Source organism: Agelaius tricolor, unplaced genomic scaffold (assembly GCF_023055355.1).
Source record: "Agelaius tricolor isolate 1412-34295 unplaced genomic scaffold, bAgeTri1.0.p SCAF_9, whole genome shotgun sequence".
In the NCBI taxonomy this organism is placed as follows: Eukaryota; Metazoa; Chordata; class Aves; order Passeriformes; family Icteridae; genus Agelaius; species Agelaius tricolor.
The window spans coordinates 5,383,955-5,406,296 of NW_027269269.1; the positions used below are offsets into that span (position 1 = coordinate 5,383,955).

General features: G+C 37.7%; 1 protein-coding gene across 6 annotated transcripts in view; it reads left to right on the plus strand.

The window, feature by feature from the left end:
• The first annotated feature begins 1,563 nt into the window (after positions 1 to 1,563).
• PSPC1 (paraspeckle component 1) overlaps positions 1,564 to 22,342 on the plus strand; it is a 58,778-nt gene continuing 37,999 nt past the window's right edge. For 4 of the 6 annotated variants that reach the window (XR_011680249.1, XR_011680251.1, XR_011680250.1 and 1 more), the window contains exons 1-6: positions 1,577 to 2,073; positions 3,727 to 4,028; positions 6,529 to 6,624; positions 7,635 to 7,831; positions 11,771 to 11,855; positions 12,774 to 12,882. Coding sequence is in view for 1 of the 6 variants with exons in the window: in XM_071434122.1 (XP_071290223.1) it covers positions 1,693 to 2,073; positions 3,727 to 4,028; positions 6,529 to 6,624; positions 7,635 to 7,831; positions 11,771 to 11,855; positions 12,774 to 12,882 (1,170 nt within the window). In the remaining 5 variants the exon portion in view is untranslated. Of the gene's footprint in view, positions 2,074 to 3,726; positions 4,029 to 6,528; positions 6,625 to 7,634; positions 7,832 to 11,770; positions 11,856 to 12,773; positions 12,883 to 22,342 lie in introns of all 6 variants that reach the window. The other 2 variants (XR_011680253.1, XR_011680252.1) reach the window with 1 other exon arrangement.

Consider the following 22,342-nt stretch of genomic DNA (forward strand, 5'->3'; position numbering starts at 1 on the left):
CATTTAGCTTGATGCCCTACAGAGAGATAGGAAGAAAGGGACAGATCTTTGTTGTACCTCAAATGATACAACAAGACAGAGGAACTTCAAATATTCCACAATAGACAAAGTAACCCCCAAGCAACACATTCATGCCTGTTGTAGAGTTAATTTGTTCTTGAATATCATGCTTGATATTGCTTGTTCCAAACAACAGTGTATGCCACACAGTAGCTGAAGTAACTACTGACCTCATAAAATGGTCTGGACTTTTTCAGTGCTAGAGTTCTATTAGTGAAACAATTCTGAGAAACCATGCACTAGTTGTACTACTGGTTGAAACACATGAACCAAGCCAAGCAGCTACAAATCTGGCAGGAGAGCAAACCACAGTCTGGTGCTGCAGATGGGGGACATCCACAGTCTTTGCTAGAACAAGGCATGCCCGAGAGAGGAAACGTTTGACTTCACATTCTCAGAAGAAAGTTGCCCCCTTTATAATGAAAGCTGTTGCTCTGTAAGAAGTTGTCCTGGAAGGAGTGTGACAAGGCCTTTCTTCACTCTCAGATTTGTGTCACACATCTGCTTCTGTGAATGCTTTTTTTGCCCTGTCAGTCTGCAGGTCCTCCCATGCGGCACAGCAGTGCCCGGACAGCCCTTCCCGGCCTGGGTCAGCCAGGGTGTGGCCGGCAGGAGCAGGGCAGTGACCGTCCCCCTGTACCCAGCACTGCTGAGGCCGCACCTCAAGGGCTGTGTCAAGTTTTGGGCCTCTTAATTCAGGAATGACACTGAGAAGCTGGAACTAGTCCAGAGAAGGGCAATGGAGCTGGAGAAAGGTTTGCAGAACAAGTCCTGTGAGGTGTGGCTGAGGGAGCTGGGGGTGTTTAACCTGGAGAAAAGGAATCTCGTGGGAGACCTCATCACTCTCTGCAACTGCCTGACAGGAGGGTATAGCCAGGTTGGGGTTGGCCTCTTCTCCCGGGCAACAGGTCATAGGACAGGAGGACATAGCCTCGAGCTGCCTCAAGGCAGGTTTAGGTTGGACATCATCTCTTCACAGAAAGGGTGATTAGACATTGGAATGGGCTGCCCAGCGTGGCGGTGGAATTACTTTCCCTGGAGGTGTTTAAGGAAAGACTGGACGCGGCACTCAGTGGCGTGATCTTGTTGACATGGCCACATTCAGCCGCAGGTTAGATTCGATGACCTCAAGAGGTGTTTTCCAACCTGATTGATTCTGTGGTTTTTGTGATTCCCTCAGCTGTTCCCGCCGCCGCCGCCGCCTCAGCGTCTCTTGTGTCACGCCTGCCTCCCTCTCCCGCAGGGACCAAACACCCCAGGGCATCACGCCCGGCTGCCTTTCCCTCGGGAGAGACCCCAGCGAGGGGCTCCTCTGCCTGGGGACTGGCTGAGGAGACCGCTGCTCTAACACAACACGGCAGCGCAGCCGCGGAATCACATCTGTCTCTAGAGGGGGACAGACGGCTCTCCGCGGGCCCGGGGCAGGTTCGGCCGTGCGCGGAGCGGAGGGGGAGCGGCGGCGGCGGCGCGGCCGTGAGGGGGAGCGGGGCCGGGGCGGGGCTTCCCGCGGGGACGGCACAACTCGCCGGGGCTGGCGGCGGCGCCATTTTGAATTGGCTGAGGGTCGGAGGCGGCGGCTGCCGAGCAGGGTTCCGCGTCCCCCGAGGGAGAACCCGCGAGGAAGGAGCGGATATGGCCGCGAATAGGAACTTGAAGCAAGTGCGGATCGAAAACAGCTCCCCGGCGGTGCCGCTGGGCATGGTGGGGGGCGGCGGCGGCGGCAACCTGAAAGGATTGCGCGGCCTAGAAGCGGAGAGTGAGGCGGCGGCGGCCATGGCTCTGGTGCCGAGCAAAGAAGGCGGCGGAGATGAGGAGCAGGAGGTTGGGTTCACCATCGATATCAAGAGCTTTCTCAAACCTGGCGAGAAGAGCTACACGCAGCGTTGCCGGCTGTTCGTGGGGAATCTGCCTACTGATATCACCGAGGAGGATTTCAAGCGCCTTTTCGAGCGCTACGGGGAGCCCAGCGAGGTCTTCATCAATCGGGACCGTGGCTTCGGCTTCATCCGCCTGGTGAGGATCCGAGCGGGCCCCTGGGGCTGTCTCCGAAAGCGAGAGGCTTCGGTCCCTTGCCTCCCGCCCCCTTCCCCTCCATTTCGGCGGGTGTAAAAAAAGGCAGCATCTGCCTCTCTTCCTCCTCACTGCTAGCGCAGGTCCCCCCGCCTCTTCTTCCTTCTTTCCCCTCCCCATTCGCCTCTACACATCCAAGCCAGACCCTTGCATTCAGAGGAGTCTTCCCAGCCCCTGGCGTTTCGGTCCCCGCCTCACCCCATGGCACTTACTACAGTTAATCTTAAAGAATGGACAGGATTGTTTGGAAATACACAACATCCGTGCTCGCACATCGTGAGCACGGAACATAAAATCACGGAATTGAAAAGGTTGCGGACCGCGGGTTGTTTGAATTACTTGTGCCCGGATAAGACAAGATTTCTCGGGGTAATACAGTATTTGATTAAACATGCTCGAGTTAAGCATGCAAAAAACCGAATCATTCGAAAAGTTTATGATATTGTATTTAAATGGTAATTTAGTATGAGAGATTAGTTTTCACGATTGCTCTGTTTGAAATGCACAGATTGGTATCATTCTGGGAATAGCTTTAGAGTGCTTTAGGTGTCTAGTCATGATTTTTCCATATATTTTACTGGTTAGAGTTTTTTTACTTTTTGGTTGTCATCTTAAAATACTTGTGGCATTCTGCCATGCATCTTTTACCCTGAGAATTCCCCGGCCTGAAATAGCAATTTTATGGAGGAAGTGGGATATACTTACATCTCGTTACTCATTTTTGTGCGTAATACAAATTAGATAGAGTTTTTATGTGAACTTCCATTTTCCATTACGTTTAGGGAATATATATATATTTTAAAACGTGCCTAGCCTGTTGAACTGTGAAGAAATATATAAAGAATTTATAAATGTCAGGGATTGCAGTTATCCAACCTGGTGAAGATTTTTGAAGTGAGAAAAAGGTAGTTGATTTACACAGTCTCACGGATGTGGGTGCAGAAAGCCCATTAATGTGAGACGAATGAATAGAAGAGCAAAGAAGGTAATTTCACCATTTGTTGATGAAATTTGAATTGGACATCCATTGAGGGCAAGTGCGATATTTTCACTTATTTAAAAACAAAACAAAAACCCAACCCAAAATACCTTAGATCCTGTAATGTTTGAATACCGTTTCCTGCTGTGGGGAGCCAGAGATGCAGAATATAAACATTTGAGTAGGAAAACGTGAGAAGTACCAACTTTCCAACTCTACTCAAAACCTTTATAGAATAGTAGCATCATAATGAGAATCTATTAAATCCTCTAATAGGCAAGAAAAAATTTGCGTCTGTGTTGTTTTTAGAATAAACCAGGGGTTTATTCTAAATAATAATATAAATAAATATTATATTTATATCTATTTTATATCTAAAAATAAATAAGGGGTAATGAATGCATTTTTTTCAGTCAGAGGACAGAGACTTTGTTGATTTGTTTGTTGGGTTTTTTGTTGTTGGCTTGATGTTTTGATTGGAGGAAACAAGTTGAATGGTCCTGTTGCCAATATGCTCAAGTGAAGGAAAACATCACTTTTCGGGGGGGGGGCACACAAAAGTGATACTTGCTGTCTTTGAAAAGAAAAGATGTAAAATATTTTCTATCTCTATAAAGGAATCTAGAACCTTGGCTGAAATAGCAAAGGCAGAACTTGATGGTACTATTTTGAAGAGCAGACCACTTCGAATTCGATTTGCTACCCATGGAGCTGCCTTAACTGTGAAGAATCTGTCGCCTGTGGTTTCCAATGAGCTGCTGGAGCAAGCATTCTCGCAATTCGGGCCAGTGGAAAGAGCGGTTGTTGTAGTAGATGATCGCGGCAGAGCTACAGGGAAAGGTTTTGTAGAGTTTGCAGCAAAACCTCCGGCACGGAAAGCTCTAGAAAGATGCAGTGATGGGGCATTCTTGCTTACAACGTAAGTTCACAGGTTTTTGTTTGGAGTTGTGAGTATATCTTCCCGATGTGAGCAAAAATTGCATTCTTACTTTGTTTTCAAATTCTCTCAAAGCCATGAGGTTAGAAAAGTCTTTTGCATGAACACCACAAATACTCTTGTTTTTTTTTAAAGAAAACCATCTTTCTCTGCTTACTGTTTATAAGATTTCTTGTTACCATATTAGAGTCTGAGAGCAAAATTCTCGGTTTTTTCTTGCTCATATGTAATATTACTTTTCCTTCTCTATATAATAAGGCATTTTCTGTTGAGACTTTCTTCTCATTGGTTGCAGTCTTCCTGATCCCAGTAACAGTGACAAAATAATATTCCTTTGTTTCTTAACAAATCAGTGCACGACATGGCTGATATTTCTGTAGACTAAAGAAAGTGTTTATACCCCGAAAATTATCTGTGGCTTGTAAGGCCAGGATTTTCTCGCTGTTTTAAAATGAAGACTGAGATTCTGAAGAGGTTGATATATGTACTAGTGATACTTGGAAAACAATCTATTTCAAGGACAAGCAAGCTTGCAAATAGCAGCACTTCTCCTGCATCTCCTATTTCTGTACTTGCCAAAGAGAGTTGTTAATTGCTGCACTTTACACAGTCACAAGTGACATTTTCAAATGCTTTCTTAAAAACGGTGTGAAATTATACATATTTATGATTTCTTTTTATTTCTGTGATTCTCATTGGGAAAATAAGGCTGTGGTTTCACAGCATGAAAACTTGCTGCCGTTAATTGGGTTTGGAGTTCTTTTCCTGCCCTGGCTGTGCTATTCTTGAACTTTGTGACACTTCCATAAGCCACTTGTGCTTGCTAAAACAACAGAAAAGCATTCATTTGTATGGGGGTCCGTTGCAGTCTGCTCAAGCACAGGAAGGTGCTTGCTGATGTCAGGTCCAGCAGAGAATTAGGCAGGAGAAAATGTTGCCAGGAGGAGTTGGCAGGTGAATAAGGGGTCTGGGACTCCCAAATCTTGTGTGCTACTGAACTGACTTGATGGTTACATAGTAAATTTAATCTGAATACATCTTTACTGTTACTGAGAGGAGCCAGCAATTTGTGCTTGTTCCCTGGGTCTTCTTGGCAGTAGTAACTGAGTGGAAGTGTGGTGAGCTAAACAAGGGAAGTAATGTAGTTCAGTGTTACATTAGTGCTATTCTTGGCGTGAGAGATGTGGCAGGGAAAAAGAAGCTGGGATATGAGGGGAGGGTATTCTTGTTTTGCCAGCTGGATAGATCAGTTGGATTGAAATGACCATCTAACCGTGTCCTGAGTGAATAAAAAGCACTTGATCATTTTCTTGCTTAGTTGACGTGTTCCCTAATGCACAGTTGCAAAGATAATTAGCATGAATCTAAAATGCTGCTAATGTACTTTGATGTTTTGCTTCAGAGTCTAAAGTTTGCCTTTTTAAACTTAAAACCTAATCAGAACATGTTTCAGTTCCTGTTTAAATGTATCAAAACGAGACATTCAAAACATTAGTGTTTTAACATTATTGTTTTACATCATAACATGTTAGCACCGCAGTTCAGTTGCATTTAAATAGCAGAGCTGCCAGCAATTGCCATGCAGATGGCATCAGTTGTGGTCTTTGATTCTGGGCTTCATCTTTTTAATGTGAACTTGATGCACAGTGTTAAATATATTGGGAGTCATTGGTTTTGTTTGTTGGTGGTTTTTTTTGGTTTTTTTCCTGGTTAGGGGCTGGGGCAGTAGGGGAAGATCTGCAAAGTGAAATAAAGACATGGAACACAATAAACGAGTGCTGATGTTTTGAAAACCATGTCTCTAGTGCTCTGTGATTTGTAAGCTCTGCTCCCAAGACTGATGCAAAGAGCTTTTTACACAATTAAGAGTTTTTACACTGCTGTCTTTGGCTCATGCTTGCCAAAATATCAAGGAAGCTGTTTTCTGCTTTTCAGTCAGGATTCTAATTTGTGAGTGTGTGGTTGTTCAAAGAATGGAATTTAAATAACTTAAGTGGAAATGTTTTTCTAATTATCGTTGTAATATTAATACTAAATTATCAAGCTGTTTTCAGTTCTAGCGTAACTTGAAGAACAGTTGTTGTAGAAGTCAGTAGAAATATGAATAGGTTGTGCTGTTCTGTTTTGGGTTTGTTGCTTTCCTAGTACAATCATGGCCTCTGTGGTGCCTCACTGATAAAAACAGAAAGGTAGTTCCTTCCTAAATATTTTGTAATTATTGATAGATGGTTTTGGTATTTTAAAAAAGCAAACAAGACTGTGTCAAGTAAGTTGTGGTTTCTAGGCAGAATAGCTGGATTTGGGCATAAAAACAATTCTTTTCTGAAGGTAATTGTTAAGATTAGGATTCATTGGAATTCTGAGATTTAAGACAAGACACAAGAATTACATGTTAGCTTTCTGGAGTGTTTCTTCAAAATGCTGAAATAACTTATAACTGCTTCTTTAATGATTCAGTTAATAAATTGAAAATGTTTTCCAGAACACCTCGACCTGTTGTTGTAGAACCGATGGAGCAATTTGATGATGAGGATGGACTCCCTGAGAAGCTAATGCAAAAAACACAACAGTACCACAAGTAAGTTGTGGTTAGCCTTTTTTTATAAAACATTATTTATATACTTAGTTACCTTTGTAAATATACACTGATTTTTACTTTTGAGTTTGTGTAGCAGGAAGTAGTGCTTTTGTATGTTGTGCTGTTTTGGGTCAAAGGATTAAACAGGACCTTCCCAAATTTCCTAATCATGGTAAAATTCAGACTTGACTTGTTAGTTTAACATGCTGTGCATTTAATGTAGTAGAGAGATTCTTGGCCTACACTGCAGTCAGTAGGAGCTTGTTGCCAGCAAACTATAGTCTTTTATGGACTAGAGGTGTGGTCTAATCCTACGGAGATTTTGGATACCCACAGATCTTTATGTTCTCTGAATAGCCCCTGAACTGTTTGCAGCTTCCCTGGCATGTAAATCTTTGCAGCCTCCACAGTTGAGGTAAAACTTGGAGCATGACATGAGAAAGTGAATCTCAATCATGAGATAAAAGTCCCCTAATCTGAAAATACTAATTTTTAATATTGTAATTTGCCATTCATGTTGCTTGAATCTAAAATGTTGATTTTGAGACTGTAGAATACCACTTCTTAAAAATTTGTCACTGTTAGGTACAATATTAGTGTTAGAATGGGAAATGTGGGCTCATTTTAAAGGCTGCAGATTCCAGCTAATATTCTGGGCTGTCTAGTAAGCATTGATATTTATCTAAATAACTGGTTTAGTGGATTGACTGCTTGATTTAGAAGGCTGAGCACTGTTAATCTAGTGTTGCAGCTTAGTATTTTGTATTGATAGCAATACAAATTTTTATCTTAAATAAATTGAATCTTTATTTGGGCAATTTTTGGAAAAGTGTCTTTTTACTTATCTTAATGTCTGATTTAAGCTTTGTCTGGTTTAGAATGTAGTCGTCTGACAGGTTGATAAAAAGTGAGATCTACACTTGAAGTGGTTGTGTATACATTCTGTGGCTGTTACAGCTGTTGATCTAAATGTGTCCTTCTGTACATTTTTACTGCAAAATTTTTATTAGGGAAAGAGAACAGCCTCCACGCTTTGCTCAGCCTGGAACATTTGAGTTTGAGTATGCTTCGCGGTGGAAGGCTCTTGATGAGATGGAAAAGCAGCAGCGGGAACAGGTTGACAGGAACATTAGAGAAGCCAAAGAGAAACTTGAGGCAGAAATGGAAGCAGCTAGACATGAGCATCAGCTAATGCTGATGAGGCAAGGTAAAACCAGATCATCTACCAGTATTGAATTTGTTTTGTCACAGATGGTTTTTTTGTGTAGCATATTGAGCTGTATACTTAGACCTTTTGCTGGTCACCATTTAATTAAATGCATTTAACTGAGAAAAAGGAAGGAATAATTCTCTGTGCACATATTCCTTGATGATTTGCAGAAATTAATTAAGAATCTTATAAAGAGGTGATTGTCTCTTTTCCCCGCTTCCTAAATTTATCTTTAGTAAAAAGTTTACTTAGCCTGTTTTTCCTGAACGGGCACATGTGCTCCCAGTGTGGAGCCATGCTGTTTTTATAAGGTCTTGTACAGAGCAGAAGGTCTTATGCAGAAGATAATAACATAAAAGCTTACCTATATAATAACATGAAAAGCATAAGGTCTTATACAGAGTGTAATAACATGGAAAACTGTTTTGAAATGCCAGATAGTTGCTGCAGCACCTGAAATGGCAACTGTTTCTTGGTTCATTTTCCAAGAAAAACTGTTAAAGCATTGCATTTCCTTGTAAGCACAGGTGTATGTATTAGAGGTGAGGAATGTGCATGTTAATATGATCCAAGATTGCTGCCGACAATACACAGTGCAGTCCTCCTGGGCAGCTGGACACACATTGTAATTTTGTGTGTATGCGTGACTGACATTTTTAAAGATGGTTCAGTGCTTAAATTACAGGTTGGATAAATCTACTGTTGACTTATCTAATTGTTAATATTTAACAATGCTAATAGTCCAGTTCCAGAACTCATGCTCTTTAATTTCCTTTGAATTTATTCACCTGGTGCTTGGATTTGAGGGCAAGATTAGAGATTACTTTGTCTTAAATTCATGTCTTAATTATGTGTAAGCTGAGACAAGATTACAGTGGCCTGTTCATTAAGATAGAAGAAATGGTAAAACATGGGAAAACATCTTTATGTTTTTGGATATTAGGGTTTCTTTTAAGGACAACATGAAGGAAAAGGTATTCTGCTTTTTGAATTTGTGAAATGCCAGTTTTATATAAAAAAGAGAGAATTATTCCTTCCATTGGAGAGCCACTAAAGCATGAAAGCATATGGTGCTACTATTCCAGTGAGAAAATATGTTTCTTTTAGTGTAGGAGGAGGGCTTTTCCCCCTCACAGTTTGGTTAGCAGAGCACCTCTTTGGTACCACATAACTCAGAATTTTGTTAGATAGTTGGGTTTCTTCTTGGTTATCTGCCAACACTTAATTTTCAGAGCTCTAGAGATCAGTAAGAATTCCCTCTGTTTTAATCTTCTGAATTCTTCAGCTTCAGTATACATGAAAATAAGGTGGTTTTTTTCACTTGTATTTATTTTCAGAGATAACTTCCTCTTGTTGCTCTGAACAGTGGGTCTAGGTTCATGCCATGCCAAGAATATTGCTTATATTAATTGCATGACAGGATTGCAATCCTGTGATTGCATCACTGTCACTCTTGCACCGAGAATGACACAGGACCAGGTGGGAGTATTGTGGAAAGAGCAAAAGAAAGCTTTATTCAAGAGAACCGTGTGGTTTTTATAGAGTGATATGATACATTGTTTGGTTGACTAGTTAACAGTAACACCTTTCTCATACTCCGTCCTTGAGAAGAACAGAAAGATGAAGCAGAAAAACACCACCTGCAGATTGTTTATACTTAACAAGTGATCACATCCTTACAACTCCCTGAAAGTTCTCACAAGCTGCTGTGAGAAACGTTTGCCGTTTCTCTCTCTCTGTCCCATGGCATCCACACATCACAGGATTGTGTAGAAAGATGCAATGAAGTTTTTAAGGCACCAGAACCTTATAGAATTAATAATTTTGTATCCCTGGTGCATGAAGTCAAATTTAAAGATGTATTGAAGTCAATATGAAATATGAAATAAAATAGAAAATGTCATGTTTTAGTTGTGTAGGAGTTAAAAAGAAGACAGGAAGGATGAGCTTACTGGTCCATATACTCTAGCAGGTGGAGGTTGTGTTCAAAGTGCTCCACGAGAGCTAGTAGGACTGGAGCTCTAGAACGTGTTGGTTTGAGTACTCAGGTTTTTGCGGTGTGGTATTCATTCTGAAGGTAGATTTAATTCTTCTGATACGTGTAATTTTTCACTTTGTAGTGTCATATTTTGACAGATTGAGTCAGAAGTAATTAGTAAAGCAGAATACGTGTTTCCATGTGTAAGTAAATTGCACAGTATTTCTGATCTATGTACTGGTGGTATGCATCAAATATTTGTAAATATTCTCTAGTAATGGTGATTAAATAGATTATGAAAATACTGGAAAACATGACGGAATTTAACCAGAAGCTTAATTTTTGTATCAATTATATGGAAGCTTGGCATTTATTTTCCATCTTTAGAAAAATCAGCAGTTAAAATTGCTAAAAGTCTTTGTGGAGTTGATATTCTAGCTTGTAGGATTAACTTCTGAGGTGAGGGAACACCTTCACCTTCTGCTGTCTGCTATGTTAGAAACTTGAAGGTAAAACGAAGCCCTTGTCCTTTTATAAGCACAAGAAAATGCAGAGGCTAATAATAATGCTCTCTGTTTGTTTTCTTTTTTTCCCACAGCTGCTTTAGTGCAGATTTTTTTCTGCTCAGAGAAAGGGCCTGTCAATCAAGAATTACCATCATTACAGGTCCTTTAATATGAATGGCTCTTATGCAGAATTGGAACCTCTATATCTGTGTTTTCATCTGGCTTAGTAAGGCTTTCTGCTAAGATTCGGCAGTTGTCACATGATACTGAATCTTAAATTGCTGTGTTGAACTTTTAACATACTAACAATTTCATTAAAGGCAATAAACTATGCTGTGGAGAAAAATTAGGAGAACAATGAGAAAAGTAGAATGCTGCACCTTAAGAACAAAGGACAGTAAATGATAGTGGTAGAGAGAAAGTAGGAAGTCTTGGTCCTGTGTGCACAAGAAATAGGGAATGCTGTGTAAATTTGGAAGAACAAAGAACTAAAAAGGAAGCATATTTTCCCATAGTTGACAGTGTTGTGTACAAGTTTGAGGAAACTGATTTGCATAACTAAGAGGATATTTTAATTAGTATAGTGAAGAAATGCATAGAGAAAGAGTGCAGACCAGTCGAACCAAAGCATGAAAGCCATGTAATGGACAGTACAGGAAAATGTTACTTGTGGTTTCTATAAATAGTATCATGTGGCCAATATCCTATGTAGTCAAAAAATAAAAAAAAGAACTGCGTTCTAACAAATGGTAAAATTATTATTCATTGAAGAAAGCATAGCTTTCCAGGTAGAAAGCAATAATGTGACTGGTCAGGAAAAGTAATTACTGTGAGTTATGCCCTGCTTTTTAAGGACATTTTAAGTGCTTCATAGGAGGCTATGGCTGTGCCTTTTTTGTGGGGTTAAACTACTAGTCATTTTTAAGTTGCAGTAAGCAGAGCCATGATGGAGCTTCATGGAGGTTCAGACTTCCCTCATGCACCTGAAATTCATATGACTTCTCTTGCTCTGATGTGTGCCATGCAGGGGTCTGCAGTAGGTAGTGGAGAGCATAAAAGTCCATAAATATTGTAGTGGTTTTCTTGGTAGGGTGACTTTAGCAGTATAAAACGTTGTGAGAAAATTGACGCCCTGTCCTAGATGTAAAACCAGGATGTGATTTAAGGGATTAAGAGAGGTTTTTTTGCTTTTCTTTGCAAACTTAAAACTTTTGTTTCTGTAACCTGCTCTGGGGGCTTTGCCCATTTTGTACTTTTCTATGTTTGTAAGCCACAGATCCAGTGTTTTTTTCAAGTACTAGACTTAGCATTATGGAAAGAGATGAGTTAAATGCATTGAAAATTTGGTTTAAAACCATGAATGTTAGAACTGTAATCTGACATTAATAAATTTTGTGTTGCCACATGATTGATTGACAGCTTTTATATTAAATACACTTTTAATCCTGTTAGATCTCATGCGTCGTCAGGAAGAATTGAGGCGCTTGGAAGAGCTTCGAAACCAAGAACTTCAAAAACGCAAGCAGATACAGCTGAGGTATTTTGTCTTCTACTGTGCACAAGTGTGGCATGCAGCCACTGTAGACCTGCGTGAATTTAGATATGTTAGCTAAACTGGCTTCCCAAAAGCATTATATGTGATGTTTCTGATAATGTAATGCAATATAAAAGATTGTTTTCGAGTGTTGTTTGATTCTTTTCACTTATTTCAGCTCTGCTAATTTTGTTGTAAATTTCTGAGATGTCTAAATGGCATAGAAATATCAGCCTATTTTTTGGTTTCATATTTATTTTAACATGACCAAAGCATTGCTGTGATAGATAGGAACACACTTCTAAATTTTATGGGCAGCTGATCTGCATGTAGAATCACAGCATTGCAATCTTATAGTCTGATATGGGATTTTGCAAGTTTTTTCACTTGATATTCTAGTATGTTGAAAACAATTTTTCTTTTAGGATTTGACTCATGCAAATAATTGTTTTAATGCCTCTTCTAAAGTTTAAGAAAATAGACATAGTCTCTTCATATTGATTTGTACTTTTTGTTAAATATCACAATAAATGTCAATAAGATAAAAAGAACAGCGCAAACACATCTCAGAATTAAAAATTGTGTCTTTTGGCCCTGTTGAAATGTTTTAATCCATAGCAGCTTCTTTAAAACTGGAATATTTTAACATGTTTACTGATACATAGCTGGAAGAGTAGGTATAGAATGTATTGGTGTTGAAATTATTTGTATTCCAGTAAAAAAAAAAAAAAAACCAAACCAAACCAAAACTTCAAAAGTACTCAAACTCATCAAGTTGAGTAGATTAGTGCCTTGCACTGTGCAAAAAAAAAAAAAAATAATGGCCAGTTTTGTTGATATGCTTGATCTTACCTCTGAGGCTGAGTGCAAACCTAAACAGGTCAAGAGACTAAGCTGCCTTAATTTTGAAAAATACCCTAGACATGAAGAAGAGCACAGACGTCGGGAAGAGGAGATGCTACGCCAGAGGGAACAGGAGGAATTACGACGACAGCAGGAGGGAGGATTTAAGCCAAATTTCATGGACAATGTAAGTACAGTTCTATGGTGAAAGTCCAAATTGCAAAAGGATTTTTTCATTACATTATTTTTATACTAGTTATTGAACTGCCATCTTCTTGTTGGCTGTTTTCAATTCAGTATTTCACTGTTCCCCTGAGCAAATTGCTACATATTCAGTTGTGTAATTACTCTTTTGTATGATGACATCACTCTTATTTTTCCAACAAGCTAGTGGTGTAACACTTCCATCAAGTGAAGGTGCTCAGATACTAATTTTTTTACTTGGGAATTGAAATGCTTCAGTAAAATAGTTTTTCTAAGTGGGAGGTGATAGGAATCACCCATCCTGATGTGCCCTACTCTGCCTGAAGGTTTAAATTTTAAACCAGTTTATGCTGCTAAGCTTGTTTGAATTACTGGTTTTGGTTTATGCTTAACTTACTAAGAAAGTTTTCAGAAACAAAAAGGGCAATATTAATTTCATATGGAGCCTAAAATCATTCTCCCTTTTGACGCTGTGTAAAACTAGATGAGGAGAACATCCAAATCATTACTAAAGGAGACTGAAAGATTATAATGGTGAGGGAAAATTTGTCCTCGCTATAATCTGTACGTTATTTATATTTGTAATTTAGGTATGCTCTGCCTCTGAAGACTCATCTTGCAGGACTAACAAAATAGTGCTATCAGAGGAGTCAGATTCTAAATTTTTTTGTTTAAAGGGTATGACTTTTTTTCTACCAGCCACATTAGTTCAGTGAATGCAAACTGTGTTGCAAATGCTTTAATTTCTCTTGAGTAAGATGCCTTTTACTATAACAGCTATTCCTAGTGAGGAAATAAATGAATAAGCAATTCACACAATGCTCTTTTACATTATTAAAACAACTGTAATTTGCAGGAGGGGATTTTGCTCCCCTTCACAGGTGCAACTTCATACATCAATGAGAAATGAGCTGGTTTCTCAGCTGCTTCCTGTGAAAGAAAAGCCTGGTTTACATTCTATACCATGAAATTTTCTGTAGGGTTGTGAAGAATTTGTTATGTATGATCTGAGACATCCTGAGAGATGTTAGAAAATAAATTATTTCCTCTTTTCAGCAGGACATTTTTCCCCTTGTCTGTCCCTTAGTTTTTTAGTAAAGATGGGGAGGAAGCAAAATAGTTCCTTTGATTTTATTAACAGGTGTGATTTGTTTTTGCTCACTGTGTTTTGAGGGACTCACATCCAAAGTAGATGGTAATTTATTTACATATGTTCTCACTGTAAAAGAAAACTGCTTTCAGCACATCTTTTCTTCAAGGAAATGAAGACCAAGGATTCAGAACTCATACTGTCCTTTAGTGTTTTCCAAATATTATCAAACATAATTGGGGAAATAGCATGTTACAGTTGTCTCGTGTAATTTAGAAATAGCACTTACTGATGGCTTCTGTAGTGCCAAATGTGAAATTTCACATCACTCTAATATCCTAATGTAGCATCTTTTGGGGTTGCCTGACTTTCTGACCCTGTAAGCTACTTGTCAAAACCTCCTGGCTCCTCTGTGAGACCTGTGATTCTTGCTGCAGAGAGCTGGAGTAATAGCAAGCTGGAGAGCCAACCCACTGCCCTGGGATGGCAGTAGCTCCCTCAGATTCCATTGCTGTTAGGAAGCTGTGGCCTGTGTTCTGCAGCTTGGAGCAGGGAAAGCTAGATAATGTTGGCCACCACAGCCTTTACTGGTTTATTCTTACATCTGTCTTGAGATAGGAGTATTTAGTCTCTGTGCTTAAATTGCTTACCACAGTTTGTCCATCCTTGTTGCTTATCTAAATTTTTAAATTCCAAACCCTACATGAATAGAAACTGTTAAAGTTGTTGTGCTGGACTTGGCAAAAATGTAGGATAAAAAGGGAAGAAGAGTGGTTCAAATGGAAATCGCTTCAGTTACTATGCATAATTTATATGGCTTTATATGTCAAATTTTTTTTGAGGTGAAAGGTAGAAGAGTGCTTTGGAAGAGTGTAGCTTTCCCACTCTCATGCATTACTGAAATGGTGTGTTCATGTGGACCTAATTAATACACTGCAAGAATATATACATGTAGTTTTGCAGTAACAGCCCTACCAAAAGCTTTTTAAGTTAGATATAAAGGACTATAGAGTACACGTGTTGTTTTTTAATCATCATATGAAATTGAAGTGGCATATACAATGATACATGAAAAAATGTATTTTTAAGATTAGTATTTAGTGTTCTGGTTATGTCTAGGTTTTACTTCTAATGCTCTTTAAACATGAAAAAGTGAAACAAAATAGTGAGTGATGTGTTTACTTTCTTTAGCAACAGTTTCTAATCAGGGCAGCAGTGTGACTAAGCATTTTTTAGACGCTTGTTTTAAGATGTACTTAGATAACTAGTTATATAGTGTGAATGGGAATTGAAAAAGCCTTTGCATTTTGCAGCAGAGAAAAACTGTAAGCCTTTTCTGGAGATTGCAAAATGACACATGAAATCTGATTTCAACTTAAAATGTCTTATACAACTAATTAGTTTTTATTTGTTCTTACTAATACTCGTTTACTGTGAACAGATTCCATCTTGCACTTACTTCTACTCTCAGATTACTACTGTACATGTACTGAGAAAGTTATTCTCTATTTTCAGAGATTAAAAGTTGACTGTTGGTGAGAATTGCATTTTTTGGTACTGTTGGATAGTTTTTTACCATATCAAGTCTTGATAAACTCTTCTGGCATTACACTTACAACATATTAAAGTCTTCTGCCAACAATGTATTTAGCAGGACAATAATAATTGTTTCTAATCATTGTTTTTGTTTCTTAAAAGCTTTGAAAAGTAAGCTTCCTTCACTTACATCCTATCCCTTTTTACTGGTCAGTCTAAAACAGGAAGATAAATGGTAAGTGCAATGGCAACCAGAATTGGACCCTCTCATGTAAGGCTGCAGTATTAGGCTTTCCTGTTGAAAGTTTCTATCTGTGTCTTTTCCCTAACTCATTCAACTTGGATTATTAAAAATTATAACTACTTTTGAGAAACATCTTGTTTAATCAAGTTTAATGCAGCTAGAAGTTATTTGATTTTATTACAGATGATAAAAATATTATCTGTGAGAGGATTTATTTTCCTGAAGCATTCTTGTTGGTGGTGATGATGAACATTAGAAATTTGATTGCATTGATTGTTAATATAATGGGCAGCTTGGTGATGCCTAAACAATTTATTAATCTATTTGTGTGATCTCTACTAGATAAATTATGAATAAATACTTTCATATTGGTAAGGTTTTTTCCCTTCCTTTCTACAAGTCAGTTAGTTGAAATGTGCTGTTATAAAGCTCAACAATTTATATGCATTCTGATTTCACAGTAGCTTAATTGGGAAACTAATTTTCCAGTAGTATTTTACTAATTTTTATTTTGCATACATTCTTCTGGCTGAAAGAGGAACTTGATGATGGTGATTTATTTTGCAACAGCACAAATATTTTTTAAATAGAAAATACTTCTGAGTGCCAGTAATACATTAATTACTCAAATATGCAATCGTTATTATCCAGTTATGGATGGCTTGCTTTGATTTATGTTGTTGAATCTCAATCAGAGGCGTTCTACAAAATAATTCCTGTTCCAAGACCTGCTTTTATTTGTGTCACCAACTTAGTGTTTTGGATTTAGTGTATTAAAATAGTCTCTATGTGTCTAAAACAGAGACCAAAAGTATGTAGGAGTTGTAGTCCTGGTTTTATGTGGATAGATTTACTTCTGTAGTAACACTGTGAAATAGTGTTGGGTGGGTATTGTACTTTGTGAAGCAATAGCTGTAATACCAGCCTTAAACTTACCTCTCTTCTTGCTGGTAGTTTAAAGAGGGAATTGAGATTTTTGGACATCCTTGCCAAGGAAAGGATGTCCTCCAAGGAAAACCCCTTTTTGAATGTGTAAGGGACTGTTTCCTGAGATTTCTTCAGTTTCAATTTCTGAATGCTTGCTGGTTTTTTCATGTAAGACTTCGTATATTAAATAGTTTTCTTTTGAAACTCATAGTCTTTTCAGGAATTATTACTAGATGTTGTTTTGCTTTCCTTTAGTTTTTCTTGCAGAAGCATTGCTCTCAAGTTTGGTGAGTAATTATCAGCATAAAGTGTCAGCTGCTAAAGCAGTGGAGATGCTTCAACAGCAGGGATTGTAGTGGACTTGGATCAAAAACTGTAAGACAGATGAGAGCAAGAAAGTAAAAAGGCACATTGCAAAACAACAATGATGTTTATAGCTTCAGGAATGCTATCGCAACATAGTTTTTCTTCTAAGAGTTTGGTCCTTTGGAGCAGTTTATAAATACAGTTTTCCATTTCTTACTGTTTGAAGCCCTATGGAGGCATGTCTTATCCCTCACTTCTAGGTTCACTTGTGAGTTAAGCATTAGGCATGTTTTAAACAAGACTGTCAGATTTCCTTGAACTTCTGTAATTCAGGACTAGATTTTTGCACTTCTTGCCTGTTTAGGAGCATAGAACTGTATTTTGATCCTATCTTCTCATAGCATTGTGCTCAAAAGCTCCAGTAATGTAAGCAGTTAGAATTTTCACTGAATGGTGAATTGTTTCTTACCTAACTCAAAACTAAGCTAAGGCAGATGCCCAATAATAAAATAATGAAACCTTTCTAAGAATCTTTTCAAATTTGATAAGTTTTCTAACAATTAATGTTGGTTATTTTATCCTGACAGCCTCGTATACTGAATGAAGCTAATGGTGGTGAAGTTGTGTGAGTTCATATGAATAAAATCTCAGTTTCTTGCTACTTTATAAAAGCTCTTCTGTAGAGCGGGATTGGGTGAGATGAATTGCATCCTTACTGCAGTCCAGCATGCATAGTTCATGTGTGACACCTTAAAGGCTTTTTAAGGTAAAACTAGCTTGGAAAAAGACAAATCATTAAATGCAGAACTAAAACACACCAACCTGACAAAATACTGCTTTTCTTGGCAGTGGTTTTATTTCAGTGATCAAGTTTCTTCCTATGCATAAATCAACACAGGATAGGCCTTTAAGCAGGCATTCTATAAATAGATAGTTTGTGGTTTTGTGGGCAGTCCTAGTTTTGGCAGTAGCACTAAATTATATTTATTTTTTCATGAGTGATGTACATCACTAGACAGATTCTTAAATCATGCATTTCTTCTGTTCTTTGATGTTTCAGATACTAAATTAGTTGCTTTGGGCAAGAATAATACTTCCTTAACAAGCCGTAAAATATTCAATTGTATTATTTTCAGCAACTAAATTAATTATTTTGAGCCTTTAATTGCATTGTCAGGTAAATAAAACTTTAGCTATCATATCTGCTTTTAGTATGAAAAGACATTGCATGGAAATCAATGCAGATCTTCAGGTATCTTTTTGTAATGTATTATGTACTTATATGTATTAAATGAAGGTGTTTGTGGAATAAGTTCTTTTGGTTGTAAGTGTTTCATGACCATTTTAGGATGGTTCATAATTGATTTTCTAGGTCATGTTTTTATGTATGTCAAGGATGCTACTTAAAGTAATTTTTCAGTAACAGTTTTTAGGCAGTGTGATATTTTTGTATTATATTTAGGAGACTAATCTTTTGCTCTGTTGCAGTCATCTTCTAAATTGGAAAATACCAATATGTACTTTATATGAACTCACAGAACAAGTGACTGTTCACAAGTAATTTTTATAGTTTATTCTGCTGTCAAATGTGCGGTAATCTCCAATATGAATTTAGGTGTTGTGCTACTGCTTTTAAGCTTTTCCAAATTTGTTCTTTTCTACAGTAATTGATAGAGAATTTTCTGTCCATATTCTTTAGATTATCTAGTTTTGTTTATAACCTTAGTTTCTCTTAGTAAGATTGATGATTGGGATGCTAAAATAACACTGTCCAGATGCTGCTTATGTAATGGCAAAATGACATTAGTCATCAGTCTCGGTGTTTCATGAGGCCTCAGCTGTAGCAGATGCCATTTTTATTCAATTATTGATGGAAAGACCTCAAATGCATCTGTACTTGTTTATAGAATACTCCATTTGCGTACTTAACTTTTTTGTTTGATGGATAAAAATGAAAAAATCTAATCAAGAGCAGATTTTATATGCCTATATTCTATATTTTACTATTATTTCTGAAAATTATTGCTGCTCACAATTTGAAATAAATGATAAATGAAATCATCTTATTCAAGTTAGAGATCTTCAGTTTTTCATATTAGGCCAAGCAAGAGTACTTTGAAAACATATAACTTAAAAAAATTACTGATGTGTTTGATAAATGCCATATATATTTGAAGAAGCTGAAATTAATGTTTGCCTTAATAATTTTCATTTTTTCTTCCTCAGCTACTGGAGTTAAGTTTGACTTGGAGTTTGTACACGTATTTACCCAGACTAAGAAGAAACTAACTTTCAGTTTCAGTTGTCTGCTTGGTACCTATTTCGGACTCGTCCACCTCTCTAAATCTTGAGATCTTGCTTGGTGGCGCTGAGACTTGCAATCAGAATATGTTCCTCTGCTTAGAACAGTTTGTCTTTGCTCAAGGGATCTGGGTTTAAAGAAAGAATAAAATGCCCAAGAAGCAATAAGTGAGATTTCTGTAGAAATACTATTTTTGCGTGCAAGGAAACCTGTTAATGGGTCTGTTGCATAGTGTGGAGGAAGCCTGTTTAGTGACCTGGTTTCTGTCTCTCAAGCCAATGCCTTCTACATAGTTTTTTTTCTTAAATGTGACCTCCTGATTAGCCTCTAGCATTTTACTTCAGTAGCTCTCACAGAGCAGAAAATATTAATAGTGGTAATGCAGTAAACTGATAGAAATAAATATAAATTTACTTAGTGCTGTTACCTGTCTATTGAAACCAGGATGTTGTTTTTAAAATTAAAATAGTTATTATTTTTATCATGAGTATTTCACAAGCCTCCTTGTCAAATTATTTTTTCTTATTACTGGAGGTAGTGCTTGTTTTGGGTTATTAAATCATCCATGAGGAAAATGGAGTTTAAATCTGATACTTCTGACTTCCATCAAGTACACTTTAATTGTGCAAAGATTGGGTATTACTTTCCAATTAATTAGCACTTTTAATAAATAGTGGGTTTTGGTAAGAAGATGAGTTTCAGTAGAGCTATTTTGTAACTGTTCAGATGGGGAGTTCAGTAGAAACTGAAGCCTAAAGAGTCCATTAAGTATATTTGAGATTTGCTATTCAAAGATGTTTCTGCCTGAACATAATCTTAAAATCACAGCATGTTTTTATTTGGAAGGGGCCATTAAAGGCCCCTAGTTCATTTCCTTCTGCAATAAGCAGGGGCATCTTAAGCTGCTTTAGGTTGCTCAGAGCCCCATGCAGTACTTAATGTTTCCATGGATGGGGCGTCCACCACCTGTCTGGGCAACTTGTTCCAGTATTTGTTGGCTCTCATTGTAAAAAAAAAAAAAAAAATTAAGTTCCTTTCACCTAGTTGGAATACCCACTCTTAGTTTAAGGGTATCACCCCATGTCCTGTCACAACAGGCCCTACATTTGTCACCGTTACGATTTCCTACAGTGGCTAATGGCTCATTAGTTTAGGCCTAGAGTTGTGTAGGATGAAAGAGTGCTTCCATTAGTTTTGTTCTGTACATGACATGAAGCCCTTACTGCAGGTCTCAAATGCAGTTTGGGTTATCTGCTTATGACAGGATAGCTAGTAGCTGTCTGTTTTAAGAATAAGACAATATAATGTTGAAATTAGGCTTTGTTTAGCTTCCTCCATGCTTCTGGGTTTTATAATACTTTTAAAACATTATTTACTTATGGAGTCTTCCTGTTTGTTTTCCCCACCATTTCTGAATCATTAAACATTTGTTTTAACTATAGGGGAACTTCTGAGTTTAGGTAGGAACCAGCTATTCATGTTTGTCCCTGTTGATTGGGTGGTCCCCATTGAGTCCCTATCATAATTCTGACCTTTGGGTCTATTGTATGTAAATAAAATAGTAGTTTTTGCTGGATATTTTTGATGAAACCAGACAGTGTAGCTTAAGAGTGTGTGAGCTTGGGTTAGGGTACTTAGCTAGAAAGCAATGTTTCTCAATCTGTTTGGTTTTATTCAGATGACCAGCGTTTTACACTTTTGATGGAAATACTAGAATTGCCTGGTATAATGTATTATTTTCATCAGACAGAACTTTGTGCAAATGACAAGCATCTTCCTTATTCAAGTCTGCCTCATGTTGCACCAATTTTACAGGAAATGGCCAACAAGTTGTGTAAAATAAATGTGGAGTTGGCTTTCTGCAGAAAGTTTCACTGATGCTTCTCTGTTTTTATTTTCTTATGTTTTAGTGTGCTGTATGTGTGGACAGGCCATAAGTTAATTGGAGAAATCTTAAACGTTGAACTATTTTGATTGTAAGCAACATGCATAGCATCTATAAAAGACACTATGGGTGCTAAAAGTTTCTCCTACAGGACCTCTTTGTAGGATTGAAAGACTTTGGCTTTCAGCTTCCTTTTAACAAATGCTTGCATATTCTATTTACTTGGTAACTCAAATTAATTATGAGTTAACAACTACAATTGGACTGGCTTTTATGTTATAATTTATTTCGCATATATCATATCTACTTGGTGAGGAAAAATTGATGTTAGAGAAGTCTGGCAAAGAGCTATATTTAGTGCACTGTGGCTATAACTAGTGGTGCTCTTAAGTTGATTTTGCAGTCTTATAGTTGGCACTTCAACTAAGAAGCAGATTTTCACATAAACATTCCATGATAAAGGGTATTCTTGACTGATTAATTTCTCTTGTAAGTAAACATTGATGACTTCCACTACATTCTACTACTTACCATTGAATCTTGCATTTGGGGAAAACTCTTTTCTTGACTCCATCCAGTGTTCACTCTTTAAAATATTTGTATAGATTTGGGATTTGTGCAAAGAAAACGTAACAATTTGGGAAATCTATAATGCAGCATTGTTCTTTAACACCTGATTTTCAGTTTAGTATTTTAGTGCATTTCTGCATGAGGGTAGAGTTAGCCCAGTCTTTGTTACCAGTTAAGCAGTCCTTCAAGTCCACCCCTACCATGGTAAATAGTGGCATGTATCTTAAATCATTTGCAGCCTGCCAGGTTGTCTGTTTTGATACTTATCCACTCTTTTGACATTTCTTCAGCTCATATAAAACCAGAATAATTCTAAGATTAAATTGTCTAATATGCCTCTGAGGATGTGAATATATTGTGAATATAGTGTAATCGTTACATGTCTCAGTCATGAACTTGGTGATATGCTGTATATTTCTTCTAGAACGTACTTTTGTGGGTAAGTAAACAGTAAAGTGCCTTGGAAAAATATTTGTATTATGTTCAGCTGTTGATATGTATTTAAATTATATTTTGAATTTTTCTACTGTTACTGAAAAAAAGAAGCTAACAGAAATGGGAGAAATTTTTTAATATTTTGGTT